The sequence below is a fragment of the Cydia fagiglandana genome, chromosome 10, assembly GCF_963556715.1.
Source record: "Cydia fagiglandana chromosome 10, ilCydFagi1.1, whole genome shotgun sequence".
Lineage (NCBI taxonomy): Eukaryota > Metazoa > Arthropoda > Insecta > Lepidoptera > Tortricidae > Cydia > Cydia fagiglandana.
In genome coordinates this window covers 3,908,364-3,934,997 of record NC_085941.1, presented here as the reverse complement: position 1 = coordinate 3,934,997, position 26,634 = coordinate 3,908,364, and the positions used below count along the sequence as shown (strand labels likewise).

Here is a 26,634-nt window from a genome sequence, read left to right as displayed (position 1 = left end):
ACTTCGCAGGAGAAATATCTGTTTTTTCCCCACTGGTGCCTTGGAAGATGGGACGGCCTCTAGTCTGGGATGCCACATGTGTTGACACCCTCGCGCCGTCCCACCTTCCAGGCACCAGCAGAGATGCTGGTCATGCCGCGTCCATGGCAGAAGACCTCAAACGCCGCAAATATGCCACCCTTGGCAGTAGTTATATTTTTGAGGCGTTTGGGGTCGAAACGCTGGGGCCGTGGGGGCCAAGCGCGCGCCGTATGTACAGGGCCTTAGCGGAGCGCCTTATAGATGCCGCAGGGGACCAGAGGGCTGGCCAGTATTTTGCTCAACGAATTAGTATTGCCATACAACGTGGCAATGCGGCCAGCCTTCTGGGCACACTGCCCATCGGCAGTGACTTGGGGGACGTTTTTTATTTATAGGCTTTTTATTTTAAGTTTATTTAGTTTAGAGATAGTTTGTATTATTATTTTTAAGTTAATTTAATGTTTTATATTTTCTTAATAGTGTTGTGAAATAAATATTTTTAAAACAATAAATAAAGAAACGAATGTGTAATATTGATAACTTATTATAGTAAACTATTCTGAAAGTATGCAGATAATGAAAAATCAATCTTGTTTTTAACCATTACTACGTCAAGTCAACACCCGGCAGGCCACGTTCGCTTTGTAAAGTCCAGCTATGGCTTTACTAAAATCAACTACCGAACAACATCATTGGAATTGTGATGATAAGCCATATAAATAAATAAGATAAGAAGTAGTTTAGAAGTGTTAAAAGTAAATATGTCATTTAAAAACTAATTTTAGAATTTTTGTTCCAAAACTCTGTCAACTTATTTACAGACAGCCTGAGATAAGTAGACCGTTAATATATACTCGTAATTGCAGCGATACCTAATTTTATTATCTTGCAAATGTAGAGTAGGGGAGAGGGGGTATGACGGGCTACTTAAGGTTTCAAGTCCAATAAAACCGAAAATGCAACTATTTTTAAGGTTTTGTTATTTTTATTTTTATCTTTGTTTATTACTCATTCATACTCAACACTTAGTAGGAACACTAGTTCGTTAATTAAATAAAAAAAATGGCAAAAGGTCCCTACTCCCCATCTTGCCCCCTTGGTAGGGTAATGGGGCAAGATGGAGTTATAGGAATGATTCATATAAACAATATCTTTAGGGCCTAAACAAAACTTCAATTAATGGCTATTGGTATCCTCATCTAATAACTTCTAACGAACTGCTTTTACTTTTATTTCTTAGTCGTCTGCGGGACAGAAAATGTTTTTGCAGCTTACATGGACCCCATCTTCCCCTCTAGAACACCGTTCACCGCTTTTTTCATGGCCTTCGCTGACCACTCTCCTCTATTTGGCTTTCTTTTTATGCGTTGTCACCATTCCACAAGAGTAGAAATAAATACATTCAAATCTGCAATTTCATCACTTTAAAACCACGGAGAGGCAATGTACCCCATCTTGCCCCCATGTGCATAATTAAATTTGTTTTTTTTTTTGTAAAAAAAACCATTACTTATTATTTCAAACCAAACAAGTCTTTAGCTGCTGGCGCAATTTTTGGTCCATAGGAATAAAATAACACTGTATTTGTGCTGGTGATATTAAGGCAACAAACACAAACCAAATAAAACATTAAAATAACAAGGAGTATGACAAAAGCCGATTTTTTGCAAATAAATAATTAACGACACCTTCTGTCTAGCCGGTCACCGTGCGAACTGATTACCATGATGGCGACGCATCGTCATGCACTAACGGGATTCTGATTGGTCAGTCGTATCGCCAAATTAAGCCCCTACCCCGTCTTATCCGCCACCCCGTCTTACCCCGCTCTCCCCTACCTACCTACGAACTTACCTAGAAATGCAACACATGCAACGTTAATTAATTTCCAGTGCTGATTTAACACGGCAACGGTGAGGGGATCATCGTGAAATATGTGCGTAGCGAAGATCTGTACAATCCCGGAAAAGCACCTGGGTAAAATGGGGGAAAACATGGAATTAACCCTCATTAGTGTTCGGGAAATTCTTTCTCATTTCGCCGTGATTATGGAATAGTATATATCATAACATTAGTTCAGTTTCATTTATAATAATTTTTATTATACAGTGTGTTTTCTGTAACAGGAGCAATAAATTAAACTGTAGGCTGTACTCCTCAAACTGACCAACATTTGCTTAGCAACTTTTGAAAATAATTCATGTTTTGATTTTTATTACACTTCAAAGTTTATTCTAAGACGCAATGTATTGCAATTTTGTTATGTTAAAAGCGTGACAAGTAACGTCAAACACACTGATGCCAGCGTGCATTGAAGGCAATATTTATTTTGTATGAAAAAGAGAAAGTCTAAAGGATTCATAATTTTTAAAAGTTGCTGAACAAATGTTGGTCAGTTTTGAGGAGTACAGCCTTTAGTTTAATTTATTGCTCCTGTTACAGGAAGCACCCTGTATACTTAGTTACTTAGTAACATTATTCTAGTAATAAATTAAAAATGGTAAAATGTTGTTTGTGTCTTTTAACTCGGAAACGGGTAAGTATAATACTGATCTTAATAAAATTTGGCTAACATGATTATAATTTATAAGTATTTAAAAACAGACACAGGACATTTTTGTACCCTGGATTTCTTTCCCTACGGAGATAGTCTTTATAATAATATTTGCATCGTAAGTAAAACCAAGGAAAGTGGGTGGCTAGCCTAGTAGTTGTACTGGACAACTCCATTGCGCATCGTGTGACCGCATCTTCAAGACAAAGTTTGGTTTTGCGAGCCACATAAGGGCATTTCATAATCCGGATAAGAATTGTTGATGGAGTCGCCATTGCCGGATACGGCAAGGAAGAAGAGGAGGAGTTGTCTATACATTATACAGTTAAGTGTAAAAATACGGATACATATAAATTACTCAAAAATATGTCCCATAAATAAATAAAAAATAAATAAATAAAAATAAAAATAAAAATCATTTATTGCAGATCAAAGATCCATATAGTGTTAGTAACAATTTTGACTTAATAACTAAGTTAGTAGGTACAGAAAATATCCAAAACAAAACATGACAAATTGGCCCACGATTGGTCGCGGCCTCATCCTATTTGGCCCTGCCGATGGCCACTTCGACCCAGTATTTAGTTATAGGGCAGTCAAGGCTCTCCGACAATACTTTGAGGAGGCCGTTGCCGCTGCCACGCACTCGCCTGAGTAGTGATCCCACACGCTTGCGTCTGATTGCGTAAAAGTCGTCCGTACGTACTTCTGCAAACATGTTGGACGCACTACAGTGCTTCGGCAGCCGCAACAGCATCCTCAAAATATTGTTATATTGGACTCTTAGTGCGTTGTATGCCCTCTGTGTAAAACCTACCCACAGACTGCAAGTGTAGAACGTCTGACAGTAGGCTTTGAAAAGCGTCAATTTGACTTGTTCATTACACCTTGCAAATCTGCGGGCAAGCATATTACCGCGCACCGCCATCGCCCTTCTCTCCCTCTCTATATCCAGGTCATCCTTTAGGTCTTCTGTAAGGATATGCCCCAGGTATTTGAACCTCTCAACTCTCTTCAAGGGCACGCCGCACAGCATGATCCTAGGTATTGTTGTAGGGTTGTATTTACTGGCTTTGAAGAGTACAAACTCGCTCTTGCTTGTGTTATATCTAAGACCATGCTGCTCAGCATACCCCTCACACACAGAAATGAGTTGCCGTAACGAGTCGCTCGACGGACCCAGCAATACCATGTCGTCTGCATAACTGATGTTGTTAAAACACGTTTTATCTATATGACATCCGACATGTGTATTGCTGAGCCCCTCAATCAACTCATTCACATAGAGGTTGAACAGCACGGGAGATGTTAGTCCACCCTGACGTACCCCACATTTTAAACTATACTCCTCCGAGTCCTCACCAGCCCATCTCACGCAATTGACCTGGCTGCTGTACCAGTACTTTAATAAATCGACGCACTCACTCGGTATACCCGTTTTCTCTAGCTTGTCCCACAGTACGTCGTACACAACCAGGTCAAATGCTTTCGACAGGTCCAGAAAACACGCATATATGGGTGTGTTCCTGTCTTTATAGTACCTGATAGCCCTCTTAACACACAATATTGCAGTCTCTGTGGACACTCCTGGCCTGAAACCGAATTGTGCATCGTGCAGCTTAATGTACTTACAAAGTTGCTCATTAAGAAGGCTATCAAGCACTTTAGCTAGAACAGTTGCTAAAGAGATGGGCCGGTAATTTCCCAGATCCGACAAATCCCCCGTTCTGTTCTTTACCAGTGGCACCACCACTGTCCTAGTGAGCTTCTTAGGGAGATAAGCGTGTCTTAAGCACATCGTGTAAAACATCACCAGCACCCGCGGCAAGTGTACTCCCGCATACTTGAGATGCTCTATGCTGAGCCCGTCATGACCCGGTGATTTACCCCTCTGCATGTTTTTGATCATAGTGTCAACTTGCTTCGCTGTGAAACTAAGGGTACTCTCGCCCATAACGGCCTCAGCACATCGCACCTCTTTTGTAGGTTTATGCAGGATTGGTTCTACAGAAAACACACGTCTGAAACTATTCGCGATGTGCTTCTTGTCGCTAACTCCCCCCACACTCACAGGGACACTAGGTCTCACATTAAGTTTGTTTGTGCTTTTCCAGAAGGCCTTAAAGTCATTTGCTGCCCGTTTGGTGGCAAGAATATCGGCTTTAATTTGTTCCTGCCTATCTTGGCACCATTTTAATTTTGACTTGAAGACTCTCCTAGAATCACACATATCCTCATATACCGGGCCCCGCCTAGGTTTATTCACCGACACCCAGACCAGAAACTTTTCTCTCGCAAGTCTATGCGCGCCTGCGACGTACTTGTTCCATCCCGCTACGATATTCCGCTTGGCGGGCCCTCTCCTGCTAGACTTTCTCGCCGCATCCGTCAAAGTGTCAATTATGTCGTCATACATTCTGTCTAAAATTTCTGAATGATTACGCTCCATACATAATTTATCAGCACACGACGTTAGCTCGGCTGGAAAGTCCAGCATTCTCAGCCTATCACTACACAGTGCTACATACAATTCTATTTGAGAAGGTTGCCTTTCACCCCACATTACCCCCTCGTTACGTAACCTGCCAGTACTACATTTAATCTGTAACTTATTTAGTTTACATTCAATTATGAGTGGCAGGTGGTCGGACCAATACGCGTCATATTTTACCCTAACGTTGCAAACAGTTTGTCGCGCTGCATCAGTGACTACACAGTGATCCAACCACCTGTTACATCCATGCGCTTCACTCGTAAATGTAAACGCCCCAGAGTCGGAACCTAACATTTCCAAGTCCACGCACCTCCACATCTGCGTTTCACAGAACTGCAGCAATTCGTGGTAAAAAAGTTCATTCGGGTGCGCATTAAAGTCCCCCAAGACGTATATCGCCTCAACGTCCGTGTTATCCGCACTGATCGCACTAATCTCACCTAAGCATTCCGTGAACAGCGGCACATTTTCAGGAGCATTTACCGGCATATATACGCTAAACACCAAGAATGAAGACTCCCGCACTTTCACCTTTATTGCCGCTAACCGCACATTTTTACACTCCACCACTTTGACTTCCGAAAACGCAGATTTTCTCCATAACAACCCGACGCCCCCGTGAGGCCGCCCCATGAGTATACCGGCCCCTGTGTCTACTGCAGATGATCCCGTATACGCGAAGTCCTCATGTATTGTCCCGAGAAGCGCCAAGTCGTGCGGCAACAGCCAGGTCTCCTGTAATGCAACAATGTCTCCTTCCTTGCATAGCTCCGTAACTCCTTCTATCGACCTCTTCAGGCATTTACAGTTGAAACTTATTAATCGACTAATTTGTGTGTCTGACATTTTGTTCGCTCTCTATAATATTTCCATTCTCAACATTTGGCTTGAGCGCCTCCTCTCGCCGATCCCTCAAAGAGACGTACCGCCTGTAGTAAACTCCCTCTGGCCATAGTGCGTCATCCATGAACATATTTAATTTATCCGACGCAACAAACAGTTTATACGAGTGATAGGCCCTCTGTTTTCTCATTTTAATTTTTACCAAGGATACATTTTCACCGGTTTTTTGCAGTAAATATTCCCGTATGTCATTCTCTGACACATCTCTATGCACATTATAGATAAACAGTGGCACTTTGACCTCCGCGGCCTTAAATTTCATGTTTGAGCCCAGCTCGGCTTTTCCTTTATTTCCGATAAACTTATATTTTTGTTTTCTATATTGCACAGTCTTCCATCCCTCATCCTCATTCTGTTGTTTCCATGCATCCCCATTTTGTACCATATTCGCAAAAGATAACTTCTTTCCAGCCGAGCCGCTACCTATTGTGTTCTTAATTCCATAGTTCTTAATTCGCTGATATAAGAGCTATGGGACATATTTTTGAGTATGATTTTTGCACCCATATTTTTACACTTGAACAGTCAAGCCGTGTTTTCTCTGGAGGACATAGTGGCTACGTATGTTAAGGTTTATACATATAAAGTCTAATTCAGTTGTATAATAGTCTTATCACGTTCACTGTAAATTCTTTATTCATCGAATGCTAACCTCATTCTACCAACTCATCCCGGTAGAAATCTCTAGACACCGGCTATTTTGGGAACTGACCATAAATTCCTGTTTAATATTTTATAGCTCTTGTTTACTTTGTTGGTTTTCTTTTATGCCGAGCGAAGTGGAGTTTGAAGTAACGGGACGTTAAAAGTTTCGGTTTCAGTTTTTGAATAATGGGTCCTTATTTTTTACTAGCTTTCAGAATTTTTGTGGAGTAAACATTGTCGCGTTTATATATCGCTGTTTTTCTTGATAAAATGAGTGACCATCGGTCTAGGTGTGCCTATTGTGCCTGTCAAAACATCGCAACGCTCCATAACCTTATTCTGAATAACGTTAACTCTCAATAATCAAATTCGTTGAAATTGGCTTTACCGATTACTAAATAATACGATTTATGAAACAAGGTTACCAAACATTATAACGAACAACGTAGTAACGGAATTAATTTAGCATGACTGAACATATTAACCACTTTCATCTATAACATGAATCCAAAAACATACAAGTTTCTACTACACGAGTGGCGAAAGACAGTGGGCCTTTCCCCAACAGTCGGACACAATATTGGTAATTAAAAAGAAACTACTTAATAATAAAATTCACCTGATGATGTGTTTGCACTACCACAGCCCTAAAAACTATGGAAGCGTCCTGCACCCGCGTCTCCAAAGGGCGCTCAGCGTACTTCGGACACTGTCCATCACAAACTATTGTCCTACACAAAAACAGCACTATCACCAACAAGTCCCCGATCGACAAACGGCCGAGCACCGGTCGAAGCATTTTGGACATTATGAACAGCTGGTTAGGTTACATTTTTCATTGATTATCTGACGACGTTAATGAGTTTGGTTCTTCGTCTTCGGTGACGCTTTCTGCTTTGCATGATTTATCTGGAACAAGATAAACTTAGAGTTAGTTTTAAAATTTAAAATAAAAAATTTCGAATATCTATAATAATAAAATGTGTATGAATTCTATCTCGACAAGCTTGGCCTTATAACGTTTGCTGAGTTAAAACTCAATAGTTATCGTAATGTGAATCATTAGTAACTGCACGCCGAAAATAGACAATATTCAGAGAAGGGTAAATATAAAAATAACACTATTAAATTTTTACAAAAATGTTGCTGACATTAAATCAGGGTTCTTTAGAGCTTACAATGCCCACACCGACATTAACACATAAATGTAAAAGGTTACAATATTTTATATCTTATAACATTGGAATAACGTCCAAAAATATAAACTTATTCTTGAGGAGTATTTTGTCACGTGTCATACAATTCCCTTGTCTATTATTCCTAGCAATGTACAAATTGCAGAACATTCCCAAAAAGCGGAAACGTTCTCGAGAATGTTCTCAGAACATTCCTGCAACATGGAAATTATTGTTTAAACAAGAGAATATATATTCATATTCATATTCATATTCCTTTATTCAGTAATGATTATACATTGTCAAACAGATAATAACATTAACAATAATATGTACAGATAGTAATAATTAATATAAATTAAGGTTTGGTCAATTTAAATATTTAAAAATTCAAATATTACATCAGTTTTCAGAGTTTCGGTTCAGATCCTGGTCGATATAAGTCTAGCCAAATATTACAATTTGAAAGATAAAAAATAAATAAAAAAATAATATTAAAAAAATTAACAATAAAATAAAGGTAATAAATAAAAAATGCTGCACTAATATGGGACACAACACACAATTATGCATGTCTAAGTTATTTAACTTCATTCGGATAGAAATTCAGAGACGGAATAGTAGTACTTAATACTTGAAATAAAGTTTAAATAGGCATAACTTAAAACTAAATGTTATTATCCATATATTATTGTCTATTACAGTTAGCTATTTTGTTGATGTGATAAATTTACCAATAAGTTGCTTAAATTCTCACTTTATATCAGAGAACATTTCGACTTTCGACAAATTTTTCCAAAATTTTTTTTTAGTTTCATTGGAATCTAGAGGCCTCTATCTCCCGCCATGCCAAATCTCAGCGCGCTCGGACCAACTTGAAATTTTCTTTAAAAAATGTCGGCCATTTTGTTTTTTTTTAATGCAGTTTGTTTTGTCTTGGGGCCCTCTATGACATTTGGTCGAGCACCCCCCACCTATCACGCACCGTTTAAAAGTTGCCATACAAAATAAAAGTGGCCAGTTTTCCCGCAATTGTAGCATTTTTCCAAAAAAAATTTTTTCATAGGTTTCTAGGGGACCCTGAGATTCTGTGACCAAAATTTCAGCGCGCTAGGACAAAATTCAAAAAGTTTTAATAAAAAGTCGGCCATATTGAAAAAAAATGGCGGCGTCAAAAACTGCCAGGGTCCCTCTATGACATTTGGTCGAGCACCCCCCAACTAAGTCTGACCGTTTGGCCGGGCCGTCATACATTTTTCTGACCGGAAGCGGACGACCAAAAGTCGGAATTTTCTGGGGGTAAAGACTACACCTAAACTATCGTGAATATTCATGGTATAAACTACGATAAATAAATAAATTCTCGTTCTCGAGAACATTCTCAGAAGTTACCGAGAATTTCTCATGTGGAAAGTTTCGCAACTTTGGAAAGTTCTCGTGCGTGCATTGCTAATTATTCCACGTGTAGGGTAAATGGAGCTATAACGAAACTGCTTACCACCGAATTTTTTTATTTTTATTTTATTTTATTACAAGGAGATAGAACAGAAGCATGCAAGTGAAGAACAATGTGGATAGAATATACGTAACTAGTACAATACAGATTATGCTGTTTCCTTAAGCATATCTCACCGAGAACATAAGTGGTATTAAAATGTAAACCTAGTAACATGCAGACACTTAACTATTTTAACTACAACTACTAAAACGACTTTAATTTACAGTTAAACATAATAATGTATATTATGAAAGTTACGATCCATAAAATATCTATCTTACTGTGTACTTACTGTGTTTTTTTTTTTTTTGTACAATTTTGTGACAGCAGCCTTGAATGAGGCGCGGGAGCATGAGAATAAATCTACATTAGAGAGTAGCTTGTTGTGGTGGTCGCAAATTCTGTGTATGGGAGCCCGTTTGCCTGCGTTGGAACGCGTAATCGGGAAACTAAATAAATGTTTGGACCTGGTCAACTTCTGCGGAGTGCGGAACTGTAGGGCCGCGAGGAGCTGCGGGCAGTCTACATCGGCTACGCAGATGTTGCGCAGCATCACTGCGTCAGCAACGGCTCGTCGGTCCTCCAGAGACATAATGTTATACTTGATCAAAAGATCAGCGTATGAACAACGTGGACTCTTTATTTTAAAATTTAGGAAACGTAAGAACTTCTTCTGCACCATCTCTATTTTATCAATGTAAATTTGATAGTATGGGTTCCACGCTACTGAAGCATACTCTAGATACGATCTTACAAGTGATTGATACAGTAGAATGAGAGTGTCCTGTTTTTTGAATGGTTTAGATGTACGTATAATGAAGCCGAGCATCTGGTACGCTTTTTTTACAATGCTATCTACGTGTACATCAAGGGTCAATTTTGAGTCTAAGTGCATACCTAAATCACGAGTGCTTTCAATAGTTTCCAGACGGTGTTGATTTATATGATATGAGTTATGAATTATATTTTTCTTTTTTGTAAATATCATATGTTTACATTTGTTGAACGCTAGAAATAATTTATTTTTTTTGCAATAGTCATAAAGCTTATTTAAGTCATCTTGTAGTAAGGTGGTGTCTTCATGACATTGCACCCTTTTATAGATTTTGAGATCGTCAGCATATAATAGGATGTGACTGTGTTCAAAGCAGGACGAAATGTCATTAATAAATACAACAAATAGCAGGGGCCCTAAAATTGACCCCTGGGGCACACCAGACGTTACGGCTGTAATTTCTTGTATTTCAAGCGAGGAATTACAAGAAAAGATTCGCTAAGAAGATTCCCTGTGACAGATCCACCGTAAAACAAAGTTTACGACCAAAATAGCGAGGGTATATTTTTTTATAGTGGTGTAATTTTGGTAAAATTTTGGAGTAATTGTGTGTGTGTTTTATACATGTATTCAAATTCATTATCGGTGAAATGGTGGTCTAGCACTACACTAAAGTAGCGTGACACCAAAAATATTACAGATGCTCTTTTCTTCTTCTTCCTGGCGTTATCCCGGCATTTTGCCACGGCTCATGGGAGCCTGGGGTCCGCTTGACAACTAATCCCATGATTTGACGTAGGCACTAGTTTTTACGAAAGCGATTGCCATCTGACCTTCCAACCCAGAGGGGAAACTAGGCCTTATTGGGATTAGCCCGGTTTCCTCACGATGTTTTCCTTCACCGAAAAGCGACTGGTAAATATCAAATGATATTTCGTACATAAGTTTCGAAAAACTCATTGGTACGAGCCGGGGTTTGAACCCGCGACCTCCGGATTGAAAGTCGCACGCTCTTACCGCTAGGCCACCAGCGCTTTTCCATTTACAGATGCTCTTTTATTGCTTTAAAGTATGTACCATCCTCATCGTCAATGTTATATCGCAAATTAACTTGATGTAATTAATTAAAATACGAGCAGATAATATTCGATATGGCAAGCTTTATTTAATTTAAGATGCGAATGGTAATCGTACTGTGGTACGAAAATTTGAATTTCGCGTCTTTTGCTACTGATAAACTTGTTATACCGGATATGTAGGTATATTTTTTAGGGTTCCGTACCCAAAGGGTAAAACGGGACCCTATTACTAAGACTTCGCTGTCCGTCCGTCCGTCCGTCCGTCCGTCCGTCTGTCACCAGGCTGTATCTCACTACTACAATACATCATCTGTGAAACTTTCACAGATGATGTATTTCTGTTGCCGCTATAACAACAAATTTATACTAAAAACAGAATAAAATAAAGATTTAAATAGGGCTCCCATACAACAAACGTGATTTTTAACCAAAGTTAAGCAACGTCGGGAGTGGTCAGTACTTGGATGGGTGACCGTTTTTTTTTTTTGCTATTTAATGTAGTAGATTATAGCGATCGAAATTATACAGTTTAAATAGTAATTATGAAAATAAATAGTCGGAAAGTGCGAACTAAATCCGTTTTTCTCACAAAATAACCTGTCTGGTCCATTATCGTGACGTGTGATTGACAAGACGATTCATCTTGCCCTTGTTTCAACGCAGTCACAGTGCATACTAAGCGTCAGCAGGACGGAAATATTTTTTATCCAATATTATTCGGTCTATTTAAAGTATACTTCAAAGTGCTCGTTACTTTCCCTTTAAACTTGGCTCATTAACAATAAGATGACATTCGGATGGAAACTGCAGCTTTATCGCCTTTTCATATAAACGCAGTCCTAATTTTCCTCTCTGGATATTATTTAACATTACTTAACACAACTAAAGCTATGCCCCTAAGTTTGATTTTTTCGAATGATTAATTATTATAAGAGATAAGAACATTAAAACATTCGTTTGAAATATGTTTTTCGCTCCTAATTTTTATAATAATTTAAAAATCAAAAAACTCAAATGTAGGGGCATAATAGGCCGCATACTAGCTATGGTTAAAATTACATCAAATTATGAAAAAAAAATCCATTACCTACGATACTGATTCACATAATACTGTGGCGCTTGATTTTTGCGGAACGACTCAGCACATTATCTGCCACATTACCCACCGCTTGTATCCGGACAAATGATCTGACACACGCAATATGGAAGCAGAAATTAAACTCCCATTCATCATCGTTTGGACACTTCAGCACTCCCGTTTGCTTAATGACTAGTTCATCCGAATGAGTATATTTATTGTGAAAGAAACAAAACAATCCGCGTTACTTGGAGTGCGGGTAAGTCATTTTGACTTATGGCAACGTTCTTTGGGGCAAAATATGGTGCGCCAAATTTTTAAAAACCGATGTCGAAAATTAGGTAAGTATATTCATTGTAATAATTTAAATAAACTTTTGAACATTGTACCAAATAAAACGCTTATTTTTCTATTTGAATACTGCTTCACCATTGGTGTAGCAGACTCGTTCGGAAGACACAAGACCTTGATACTACTGACATTTTATACATTTAAGAGTACCTAATTGGAGTTAGTGACATCTAAGTTAAAAGTGCACCAAACTGCACAAATACTGAGACATATACGAGTAATATACACTTACTAAACTGACATGATGAGACTACAGTACTTTCGGCTCGCTAATAATATTATTTAAGAACAGAGGGCTTACTGCGAACGTTCGACGTGTTGCCTCTCTGTCGAACTTGTAAATTCGTAAGTGGAACAGGGAGGCAACACTTCGAACGCGGTTCGCGGTACGGCCTCTGAGAAGAATGAACCCGACCTGAATCCTAACCTTAATCTTCATTTCTTTAAGTTCCAATTTAGAAAATCACTAAATAAACTTTGTATTAAATAAAAGAGTGAATCACGTGGCTTGGCTATAAATTTTTGAGGCTATATTTAAGTTGAAGATCACCCGTGTAGAAAGGCAATATTAATTTTCCTTATCCATTTCAATATTTTCAATGTATACAAAATCATTTTTATTTATAAAGCTTCAAAAGATTTACTTTGAAAGCCAGCTATTATATTCTCTTTTTTCAAGGAAAAGCGGTTACAGGAAAAACATATCAATTGGAATAATTTAAAGGGAAGTGGCAGCATCTTTTGCAGATATTTCAAAAATACAACCGAATAAATAAAAAAAAATGATACATTTATTAACCAAACTTAATTGCTTTTGACTTTTTGACTCCGAGAAATTCATTAGAACAACTGCCAAAAAACTGAACCTGACCATTGTGGATTGTGATATGGCGGGCGAATGTTTGAAATGTCGACTTATTTTAGAATTTTTTCGCTTAAAATTTAGTTTTTTTTTTCGCAAGTGTGATGAAAAACATTGTGTGTAGCTCTAAGGGTAAAAATATTGCAAACTCGGGTTTGTAATTCCCTCTTTTCCATTATTTCACTTACCCATCTTGCTACACAGTTTCAGTGTTTGTATTTTTCGTTAGACAAAAGATGCTTATACACGTTTCATTATTCTTTTTCGAAGGTGTTAACGCAACAGCTAACTTTTTTTCTTGTAATTTTACAACTTCGACAACGAAATTTATATCTAAAATCTCGAAAGGAACACATGAATCTATTTCTATTGTTCTCATTCTTCCTTTGTTATTCCCACACATTCTTCCTTTGTCATATCCCTAGATTCTACCCACGGATCCTACTTCGCTTCAAGGTTCTACTAAAATTAACCGTAAATGAAAGTACCGCTTCGTCATCGTGCGGGTTTGTTGCGCCTAATTGTTTTAGGCACACACTGTTTTTGTACTACACAAAGGCTACTAAGAGCACATTAACTTGGCAATTTGTCATAAATGTAGGTTTATTATTGTACCTACTACATTTTAAAGTCTGCTTACCCACTGTACCCTTAGAGCATTTAATAACTTGAGTCGCTTTAAGAGCTTATCCGTCTGCCGAAAAACTTGCACAATTGTGCAAACTTTTGTATGAACTGACATACGTTAGCATATACGTAGCATGTAGCATACACGTCAAATAGCAATACATTTGACGTCCCCTCCCCCGCAAAAATCGGCAGACTGTTTCGTACAGAAAATGACAGCTATGACGTCTCATGTTACTAAATGCCCTAAGACTCTCTAAGTCTCAGTTTCTCTTGTTTCCTCACCGCTTCTTAGAATAAGGATTGAAATGTATTCAATATATCATCATTATCATCATCATCATCATATCCTTTTACCGCCCACTATTGAGCATAGGCCTCTCTTCTCTTCTGAAAGCGGCCACCATTCTGTTAACATTTTGGCCCTTCTTCCATCACTCTGCCTGCCAACACCATTTTAGTTTGGTTATGACCTTGGTCCGACGTCGGATCTCGACTTTCCTCACTCGGTCTTGTAGTTTGATGACGAGCATAGCGCTCTCCATGGTTCATGTACAGTCGCCATCAGATTAATCGGAGCGTCCAAGGTGTTCACAACATCTGAGCACGCACTCTAACGCCCTGACAATAGGGGCGTGTTCAGATATTTGCGAGCGCCTTAGCCGCTCCGATATATCTGATGGCGACTGTACGTACATTACTTTGGCATGTATATTTATTACGTATATCTAATCTTTGTATATGTGTATCTTTATTATATTACTGGCAATTTTCTTTAACATATTTTTATCGAACCATTGATAGCTAAAGGTTCAACGACTGAATGTCATTTTTTGTTTGTTGTCATGTTTTGTCAATTAGATATCAGTCACTTTTTATATTAGCTCTCCACTTTTCAGTTCTAAAACGTTATATTGATTCCCTCTTCTACCCAATTATACATACATACATACATCACTGGCTCAGTGACCCAAGGAGGATCTTGGCCTCTGACACAAGAGAGCGCCATTCTGCCCTATTCTGCGCCACTTCACGCCCGTTGGGTATTCCGAGGGCGGACAGGTCTACCCAATTATATTATTTTAAATCCAAAAAAGTATTATCATTCTTATATTAAATAGCAAGCATAAATATAAAACAAGATCCTAAATAATTGGTCCTTCGACCCGGATAACCTACGACCTTCAGCGTAAACAAAGTTAACGACTCAGTTTAACGAGCACACACGGCTCGGCAAACTGAGATGACACGTTCCCTGCAAAAACACCCCAGTACATAATTAAGTTATATCCATTAGCAGGAGATCGTGCCAAATCAGTCATCTCGCGTTAATCCTTGGGGCAGGCTAATCCCTTATACGCTGACGCGATTTTCTGATCCTATCTTGAGGCGCTAAGGGCGGTGGGACGCAAAATGCTGTTGTACCTATCTAGTTTCGAGCTGTAAATAAAACCTTTGAAAGCGTAGAAATCTTGTTTTTCTTTAGATGTCACTATTTTGTATACCGGGTGTGGCCTGTAATATGAGCAAAAAATTTAACTGTAGGCTGTACTCCTCATACTGACCAACATTTGTTCAGCGACTTTTAGAAATAACTTGTGGTTTGATTTTTAATACACTTTAAAGTTCATTCTAAGACGCAATGTAATGCGAATTCTGTTATGTTTAAGCGTGACAAGCAACGTCAATCACAATGATATGGCGTGGCGATGGCGTCCATTGAAGATAATATTTATTTTGTATGAAAAATAGGGAGTCTAAATACTTCATATTTTTTTAAAGTTGTTGAACAAAAGTGTCACCCTTTGAGGAGTACAATCTATGTTTTAATTATTTGCTCATGTTACAGGTCACACACGGTATATTTTTAGCTGTGTACCTAGCTAACATTAGGTGAAGGGTACACAGAAAATAACATGTCTAGACACTTTGGTAATATTTTGAGTAATCGCGTTTTTAGGGTTCCGTACCCAAAGGGTAAAACGGGACCCTATTACTAAGACTTCGCTGTCCGTCCGTCCGTCTGTCTGTCAACAGGCTGTATCTCACGAACCGTGATAGCTAGACAGTTGAATTTTTCACAGATGATGTATTTCTGTTGCCGCTATAACAACAAATACTAAAAACAGAATAAAATAAAGATTTAAATGGGGCTCCCATACAAGAAACGTGATCTTCGACCAAAGTTAAGCAACGTCGGGCGTGGTCAGTACTTGGATGGGTGACCGTTTTTTTTTTTTGCATTTTTTTCCTTTTTTTTTGCATTATGGTACGGAACCCTTTGTGCGCGAGTCCGACTCGCACTTGCCCGGTTTTTTATAATATCATGTCCATTAGATGACAGCCCAATTGTCAATTTATTACTCAAAATCAAGATTAAAGTTGGCAACGATTGGCACATTGTTCAGCACTGGCACATTTACGTACTAATACGTATTTCAAATACTTAATTAAATCAGCGGTTTTGAATAAATAAGATTGTATAAAGAACAAATTGCATTTTCATTGGGACGCAACACAGGCTTACTACAGAGCTGAATAAATACTAACAGAGTGAGCTAGTAAAGTAAAAAGTAAAGATATAGGCACTTAGAGGGAATACGATCGTATTTCTAAGCAATACTCGCCTGTGTTTAAAGTGCCGACTTAAGTTTTAATGCCGTTTGCTTCCAAAAGTTTACACACGAGTTTCGTTTTGTATGTATTAACATTACCTATTCATTTAGTTTATAGCTTTGTACAGTAAGCCACAGGCACGATAGAAGTTTCACATTAGTTTGAATAGCTAAATCCGCTTATGTTTTACAAAGTGAATATTTCATCACGAAAATAGTTGTATATGTGTATGTTTATTCAATGTGATTGTGTGTGCACGTAGGCTCCATAATGTTTTTTTTGCAACACCTACTTTTTCGTTCTCTGTTTCCGCTACCCTAAGGTTATCTGGAAGAGATCGCTCTTTAGCGATAAGACCGTCTGTTGTCTGCCTCTACATTTAATCATCTTTTGTATCTTTTTACTGAGGTGTGCCAATAAAGAGTATTCTATCTATCTATCTATCTATAGTTGGTTCAAAATTGTGATATTATTTTGTAAATATCGGTTGAATACGTATTGCTGAATACGCTCCTTTTTTATTATAAAACTGTTTTTAAGTTACAAGAGTCAAACCAAGAAAAGTCTGCAGCGACTTTGATAGCCCACGCGGTTCAAGTGTTATTTATACGTCACAATTTCATCATAGAAGTTTGACGTTTAAAATAACACTTGCACTGAGTGGGCTATCAAAATCGCTGCAGACTTTTCATAGTCTAAAGGTGACAGTTCATTTCTAACGACAGCTGCACTACCGGGTATTTTACTATGGAAATTGACAATGACAGCGATGCGTTCAGTACCGGTAGTGCAGCTGCGGTTAGAAATGGAATGTTACCATTACTCTAGTTTTTTCCAGCACCCCATTGTGGGGCAACCGGCCAGTGATTTTTTCTCGACAATCTCGAGATGACTATCTAAAACGGCCGAGTCGCCGGCTTAAAACCTCCAAGGGAAGATTGCGAGAGTTCGAGCCGCGAAAAAACTGAGATGCGTCCACGATAACAACGTTACATGAAACTATGCTATCATTCCAAGTAAAAAAGTAACTATGTTGGAACATAGCGCGTTTTTGCTGCTTTTCCGAACTGGATAAAGTGGTATAAAGTTTCGGTTTATGGCTGATAAGCGTGCCGAGGGATTGGCGATGGAAGATAAAATTGAAAAAAATAGGTATTAGTACTTAACTATATTCATCCTACTTTAACTTGCAAATAATACAGTGTATGAATTCAATACGGGCAATTAATTAAATCAGATATAGAATGTATCCGTCTCATCATTAATTAAGAGGGTTTTTTAAGTAACACTTAATTATGACCCTGTAATTTTTTTTTAATTTACCGAGCAGCAATGTACTGCAAACATTAGAGACATAGTATGACATGACATTACGAGATACAAGCTTCTTAACAGTAACTGCCAACAAGCGTTGACAGTTACATTAAAAAGCTCGTATCCCGTAACTTGTGAATTGTTTACATTGTGTGCCGAATTATTTTGTTTGGTAAAAACTTTTAATTGTATTTCTAAGCAAAATCTATCTCAATATATTTGTTTGAACCCCGGCTCGTACCAATGAGTTTTTCGGAACTTATGTACGAAATATCATTTGATATTTAACAGTCGCTTTTCGGTGAAGGAAAACATCGCGAGGAAACCGGACTAATAAGGCCTAGTTTACCTGGGTTGGAAGTCCAGATGGCAGTCGCTTTCGTAAAAACTAGTGCCTACGCCAATTCATCGGATTAGTTATCAAGCGAACCCCAGGCTCCCATGAGCCGTGGCAAAATGCCGGGATAACGCGAGGAAGACGAAGATTCGCCCGTATCAGATTTACGCACTATATAAGCAAGTAGTAACATACACGTGTTATAATATATACGTTGATATAATATTCAAGTTCAAGGAAGCAGTCACGTTGTAAACGAGCTTGACAGCTACCTTAACATTGAGTTATTGGTTCTGACAATATCCATAATTGTTAATCTCTTCATTATCTTAAGCTACTACGAGCCCCACTTAGAATTAACAACCTGTTACGGTTTTGAACTAGTTTTGATACCTTGACAATCGTCCTGGTGATTCGGTAGCATTTAATATATGAAAATAGACGGAAAAGGTACGTCTATAGTCTGTACCTTTAGGTATTTAAATAAAAGTAAACAAATAATTTGTAAATTGGCAGGTAGTTATAACATTTATTGGTTAACCGACCAAATACAACACCGCCTGGATGAGTCACTGAACGACCTGACTTTAACCTGCAGTATTTGATCGTGTAATGTTTTCATCTACTCGTACCCTCAACTGGCTTAAGGAGCCATTTGAGGGTAGATTTTGTTTACTTTTATTTAAATACGTAAAGTACAGAGTATAGATACGTAAATATTTAGGTAGGTATTTGTATTAAACAAGCGAAATAAATTATCAGAGGTATTTAAACTTTAATGAACATTGCAGTATAATTTGCATCGACGCAAATGCATTTCATGTTGCATTACACAAATTATGCGCCTTAAATCATGGAACCAATCATTTGGACATTTCAGTATTTTGCTAACTATTTTAGTAAATGAACATACATATTTCAAAACATAAATTAATGTTTGTTTACTAATTGGGACATTAGCGTGGCTGTTAGATTTTAATATTAAAATAATTTATGCGTATATAATTAATGTTATACTAATTTTACCGTCAGCTTTGTATTTATGTATGTATGTATTAACTCTTTATTTTGCAAAACACAAATTTATGGCACAGGATAGGCAGTACAAAGGCGAACTTATCCCTTTAAAGGATTTCTTCCAGTTAACATTTGAGTAGATGAGAATTGATGATTTATCGTTTATTTAAAGTGATGTCAGTTTATACAGAGTATTGTTCAAACACAATGGGTACAATAATAGGTGTTATCTCCATACAATTTATAACCCAAATACGCCAAAATCTCACAAAATTGCATTGAAATAATATCTGTCAGCGTACCCTTCCTGTTTGAAAAATAATATAGGATTGACGAACTTTTGAGAAGAGATATCCGCAACGATTTAAAAATATTCCTAAGGGGGACATTTGGACATTGTAAATCGTCTTGATTTACCAGGGGGTGCCCGAACCTCCCGACTTCTCAATGGTCCCCTATCTCCCCTACTTGTATTAGTGGTTACGGAACTCCAAACTACGCATAATCCGATAAGTTCTAAGCAAGTTTTACTCCAAACACACTAAGTAATCTTTTCAAGACCGAAACTCTAAAATCTGTTGCAAAAAATATATTAAAGCACTTTCTGGAATAGTTCAGAACTTTTTAAATACCGACTTTCAGCGTGGAATTAAAATTTCAACGCGTTCAGCGGCCGCTTGTACTAAAAACAAAAGTCCGAAAGTTTGCGAAGATTTTTATGCATCGCTGAATACGCTTCCAGGTCAAGATTTTCAGATTTTTCAGTGGGCGAAGTGTTTCTAAATAACCTGAGCACAACTTTATTGTTAACACATGGATAGTTGCGCCCTAATTTCAAACTCTTTTAGTAGTTAAGGGTACTGATTGACGTGAATAGTGGGTAATAAGCTCACGGGTCCAGTGGATTCTGGTGGGACTAGCAGATCCATTCACACTCTAGGTATCCGTTGCTCACGATCATCATCGTGCAATTTACCTGACGGACAAGGTAGAGGTCCAGCAAAACCCATTAGCGACTGCTGAAGTATGACGATTTCATAAAAAATTACAAACAAATTATTTTATTACAGAGCGCAAGGCAAAAATCTTACGCGGACGAAGTCACCGGAAAATTTAGTTAAATACGGAAATAAAATATAAAGAAACTACGTCAGAGCCGGAACGTTTCAAGCTAATACGACGGCTGAGAAATGCAAAGTAGCCACGCTCAATTTATCTTCTCCGTCTTTTTGTGCAATTGCTCAACCATACATTCCCATTGCTAACACGAGTGCCGGCGAGTCGAGTTCTATAGTAGACCCAAACCAAACGGACTACTGGGATTAAATCTCTATCTCTCTCACCCCACCTTCAACCATGCGAGCGTGAATGAGAAGATTTACGACCCCGGTCGTCCGTTTGGTTTGGGTCTACTATAGTCACCTGTGTACCTATCGTGACCTCGAGATTCTTAAGAACTCATCAGCGTCCTGTCCTGGCCGATTTTGGTCTCGGCGACTGAGTTGGTACTCGCTAGTAAGAGCGACGATAGTGAGATCTCAGGTGGCTGACGTAGCCTATTTTTGCAGAGTACGGCCACACTCACAGCAGGTCAGCACCCCTCTGACAAAATTGTAGTTTATGTTATCAGTTCCATTCGCCTCAGTTCTTTACAGTTAATAAGATATTTATAGGCATAGGCATATTTTTTCGAATGTCACCTTAACGTCGTTGCAGTCGCCATTCGAATAAAACCTTTTAACTAAACTGTCTGTCTATTGTCAATAAAATGTGGTATTATCTATGAAAAGGGACCTTATTGTCGATGGCGCTTACGACTATAACTTCGATGAATAAAATACGTAGTAGGTTTAAATTGAACATTCTGGCTCATTTCGGTTCGCTCGGTCCCAATTTAGCAATTAAGTTTCTATGAACACTGGAACATTCAATTTTCTTGTCTATCCATTGTGGAGGTCAATTATTTATTTATGTTATGTAACGCTGATGAACTGATCAGTCATCGAGTTTAAAGGTCCCTTTTTATTGTTTTTTTTAATAACTCGTAAACGGTAGCCTGTAGCAAAAAATGTTCTGATACATAAGTAATCTACATACAATTTTCTACATTAAACATTCTATAAACTTTTCGCTACCTTCAATATTTAAGGGAGAAAGTAAATTATACTCAATACATAAATAAATATTATAGGACATTTTAACATAAATTGACTACTAAATATTCCTGCAAGGAGTAATAAGGTCTGTTTAATAAATAACATTTTAGCCTTTTTGTGAATTCATTTGGATTATTGAACTGCTTAATTAAATTAAATTAAATTATTTATATCAGAAATTTAATTTCCGTAATATATTAGTAGCTTATTATTACTCTTAACCTATGTTAGTGACTACCTATGTTATGTACTTTATTTAGATTTAATAGACATGTAGGCTACTCCAGTACTCCCAGAAAGCGCCATCTATCCTGTCTGCTACAGTGGCTAGGAGACTGTTGGCGCTGCCGCGTACGCGCCGCACCAGCGACGCGACCCGCTTGCGCATGATGGCGTGGAAGCCGTCGGTGCGCGTCTCCGCGAACATACCGCTAGCGCTGCAATAGCGCGGCAGCCCCAACAGCACCCTAAAAGCGTTATTATATTGGACGCGTAGGGCGCTGTAAGTTTTTTGAGTAAAGTTGATCCATAGGCTGCAGGTGTAAAATGACTGGCAGTACGCCTTAAAAAGGGTGATTTTGTTGCTAGTGCACCTTGCGAACCTACGAATCAACATATTACTTCTTACTGTCAGCACCCTACGCTCCCTTTCCCATCTACGTCATCTTTTAGCGATGCGGTTACCCAGTGTCCCAAGTACTTAAATTCTCTTACTACTTTAAGAGGAGTGCCATTCAGTCTCACTGGAGGTAACATTTGGTCGTTTAATTGGACTATTCTTCCTCTGAAAACTAGCAGCTCGATTTTAGAGACATTGTACTTGAGACCCGGGGCCTCCGCATACCGCTCACAAACACCTACTAGTGTCCTAAGGGCGTCGATCGATGGGCTTAGCAACACCATGTCGCCCGCGTAACTGATGTTATTTACGAACGTTCCATCTATTGAACATCCGACCATAGTGTTGCTAAGCTCCTCGATCAGCCGATTGACATATAGGCTGAAGAGTCTGGGCGACGCAAGCCCCCCCCTGCCTGACCCCGCAATCCAACCTATACTCATCGGATAGCGAACCCGCCCACTTAACGACATTGGTTTGGTGGCCGTACCAAAACCTGAACAATTCCACCAATTCCCCGGGTAAAGACGTCTCCTCGTACAGTTTTTGCCAAAGTCTGTTATAGGACACCAGATCGAAGGCTTTCGAGAGATCAAGAAAACACGCCAAAACTGGTTTTTTCCTGTCTGAGTAGTATCGGACAGTGTGCTTAAGACAAAGGACTGCCGTCTCGGTGGATAAGCCCGGCCGAAATCCAAATTGTGCGTCATAAAGCACCGTGTGTTTTTCCAACTGTTTGTCAAGCACACTGTCCAACACCTTTGCTACAATCGTAGCCAACGAAATGGGCCTATAATTTTTAATGTCCGAGGTGTCTCCTGTACGGTTTTTAATAATTGGTACTACCACGGTTCGGTTCTCATCATGTCGCTCGGTATATAAGGGGTCATCCATTAATTACATCACACGTTTAGGGGGAGGGAGGGGGTCAAGAAAATGTGACATATTGTGACATGGGGGAGGGGAGAGACACAAACTTTGTGACGTCACTTTAACACGTTCGCGGACGCTCAGTCACACCATTTGGACACCTAAATTTTGTATGGAGATTTTGCGACTGTTATAGCATATCTGTCACTACAAATATATCTTTTAGGTTTGTATATGACGCGTAATGCTATGCAAGGCGGATGCTATGCAATCCGCGTCAATATGAAGTATATTTTTTATACGCTATGTGCCAACAAATGCTATACAATTCGGATGCATAAGCATCTCCGTCACATGACGTAGTCAAGATGTGATCTTATATGACATCGCATGTTATAGCATTCATTCATCGTACTTGATGGACTTAATGGCTGAGACTTCTGACTTCCTAGAGGCGAGATTTTTGCTCTAAAGACTCATTGCTGACCTTTTCAAACATTTTTCTACTTCTGTTTTGTTCCCCCATTTCTTATCATTGTAATATTATCTCCTTCTCATACATGCCCCATCCCAAGCATGTTCGTCATTCATTGGACCTAAAATTATGTGATACTACACATCATGCGTTGGAGACCGCATAATATGTCTGAAGAATCTAAATGCCCATTCATGGCATGTTGCAGAGAGCCGAGTGGAGACGGTTGAGCTCTCATAAAAGAGAGAGGCTTTTTCTTCCAGCTGTCCAAGGTATACGCAGCATTTAAGCCACCACCACTTTCAAAATCGTCAATCTCTACCGCATTACACTTTTTGAGTTCCCTGTAAGTCACCGACGCTTTAAGTTCTGGACGTAAAGCGTCCACCACTTTTCCTGTCAAGCGATGATTCACCCAACTTTATATTCTTTTTCGGATGCATCTACACCAAACAAAAGGCGTGAAATATACAAGAATTATGCCACAATACTTGTCATAAACGTTCTTACCTTGTAAGAGGTGATCATCGAGCGCCAGCAGGCTTATAATTCACAATTATATCATCAAAACTATGACTAGTAACGTAATTACTTGAATGATAGGTATACACATTCATACCTCACTTTTTCACATTCACCGTTATCAAAATTTGATTGTAGCACAATAAACCATAAGTAAACATGTTTGTTTATTAAAACACATTGAAAAACTTAAAGAAATTGTAAGAAAAACATTAATTATGATGTTATAAGCAATCCGTAAAAATGGCTATCGCGCACGAAATTCACCCAAATTGCACGTGTCTACTCCCAGACGCACCTGCCGGGCTACTAAGGGAGCTGCCATACAAAGACGAATGCTATAGCATGTGCGTCACAGAAAGGGGGGCCCAATTGGAGACGTCACAGGATAATTTTTAACTTCGATAAAACTATGTAAAATGGCAGTATGCAGACATTGAGTCTGGTGACTGGTAGAGGAAAAGTTGGTGAATAATATTATACTGTGGTAAAGCGGATTGATAAGCATTTCAATGCAGAAATTTAAAACGAATAACGGATGCTATAGCATGCGCGTCACCAGGAGTAGTGCAAAAACGGATGCTATGCAATCCGCGTCCGCGAACATGAACTTCATCAGTAACCGAAAATTTATTTAAATTATTTTATTCGCTGTACATTTAAATAACAAGTTTTTAAAACGATAATCGTTTTTATTCGTTTAATTTTCTTTCCTAAGCAGTTTTGGGTTATAAAATTACTAATATTCATATCGTCAAAAATATTTTGATAAAATATTAATAATACTTAGGTACTTATTTAATTCGATTTGGCGTAGAAAAAATGTGACGTCACATTAGGGGGGAGGGGTTTGCCAAATGTGACCAAGTGTGACAAGGAGGGGGGAGGGGTCAAAAAACCTAGAAATTCGTGTGACGTAATTAATGGATGACCCCTAAGTATGGCTGACACAGAAGCTGAAGAACATGGCGAGTACTCTAGGTAAGTGTACCCCTGCATGCTGCAGGTGCTCAATGCTAAGGGAGTGGTGTCCTGGCGACTTCCCTCGCGTCATGTTCTTCACCACCGATGCCACCTCCTTAGCTGTAATTCTCACCAGAGGCCCCGAAGGCACACACCTCGTTGGAGGTGGGCCCCCGCAGGGCCCCAAGGGAGACTCAACCTTGAAATGCTTCTGAAACAAATCAGCTATCTCCTTAAGCTCGCTAACACCCTCTACACTCACAGGGAGGCCCGCCCTCGGTCTCAATTTATTAATTTGCTTCCAGAAATTTTTAAAGTCATTAATCAAATAAATTTTTAATGTCATTACTTAAAAATAATAGATGTTGGTTCCATTGTACTCAATACTTCTTTTAAAATGTATATAATTATTTGATTGCCTACATGTACCCTACCTTATTCTTACAGGGTCAACTTGGGAATAACTCCATACAGTTACAAAGGTCACTCTCTTTATCCAAATTTTAATTGGCAATTTTAGAAATAAAATTGATAGTATAAAACTTGTCGAAGTCAGGGGTGCGAAATCTTGACTTTGGTCAAACTCGGCTCCGCTTGGCTTAGAATTGCTCCAAGCAATTATTAGGGTTGGCACCACTTGACTTTCTTTTGCGTGCACAACCACAGATAAGATAATCACTTGATTTTTGACAACCCTAAATAGCCGAAACAGATAGTGTCATATATTAGAAAGAGACAGCATCATTCGACCCTGATCCGCTGTCAAACTTCGTTTTTGTAGGAAGTTTCCTTTATGTACGGTAGTACTATTAATTATTCTGTGTCGAAGTCTGCGTGCGCCTGTTTATACTTTATACGCTGCTAGCGGAAGGCCGAGCGCGCACGCAGGCGCATGCGCAGGCGCCGGTCACGCGCACGCACGCGCATGCGCCGGTCACGCGCACGCACGCGCTACTCAACTCCCTGCTCAAGTCGCAGCCACAGTGCGATTTTGTGATTGCGATGGGGCGAGTGACAAATTGACAATGGAATGCAAGAAGATATTAGAAAGAGAGATGCCTAAGAGTACCATGCCATAATGAATACCTGTGTTTTAGCTGTATATTGTGTTATTGCTTTATAGTGTTAATGCATTATGATGTTAATGTGTTCCAATTTGTGCCGCTTTGGCATTAGCTATAAGGTGCAATTTGTTTTGTTGTAATAATAATAATAAATAAATATGTCAGTGTCTCACGGAAGTTTTGTTATAAAAGGGACCCACTTCCTGATGACCTACAAACTTTATATTTGGTGGCAAATGTATATAGAGGAAAAAATCTGAGCAAGTGAAGGTCAATGACAATGTAATGGGAACTCTTGGGTTAGCTAATTTAATTTAAATAAGCACCACTAGCACAAACTGAGCGCTTAGCCCGAAACACGTTACCTGCCTCTTTATCACTCTTTCATATTTGAACAAATAACAAAATTTAAATTTTCGCGTATCGAGGTAGGCTCTCTGTAAACAAACAGCCTTTATGAATAAATGTCATAGACGTAATAGTGAAAAACTGTTAACAGTACATCAGGTGCTACATTACGACACCCGGATATAATAAGCACATTGGGTGATGATAATAATAACAAACTAGATAACTACGTCAAAAATTTAAAGGGCCATATGTACTGTAAAACGTAATG

At 38.7% G+C, this 26,634-nt stretch overlaps 1 protein-coding gene across 1 annotated transcript in view; it reads right to left on the bottom strand.

The window, feature by feature from the left end:
• Positions 1–26,634, bottom strand: part of LOC134668161 (uncharacterized) — a 101,537-nt gene that overhangs the window by 64,687 nt on the left and 10,216 nt on the right. The window contains exon 2 of the mRNA XM_063525679.1: positions 7,237–7,526. Coding sequence (XP_063381749.1) covers positions 7,237–7,425 — 189 coding nt within the window. The 5' untranslated portion in view covers positions 7,426–7,526. The remainder of the gene's footprint in view (positions 1–7,236; positions 7,527–26,634) is intronic.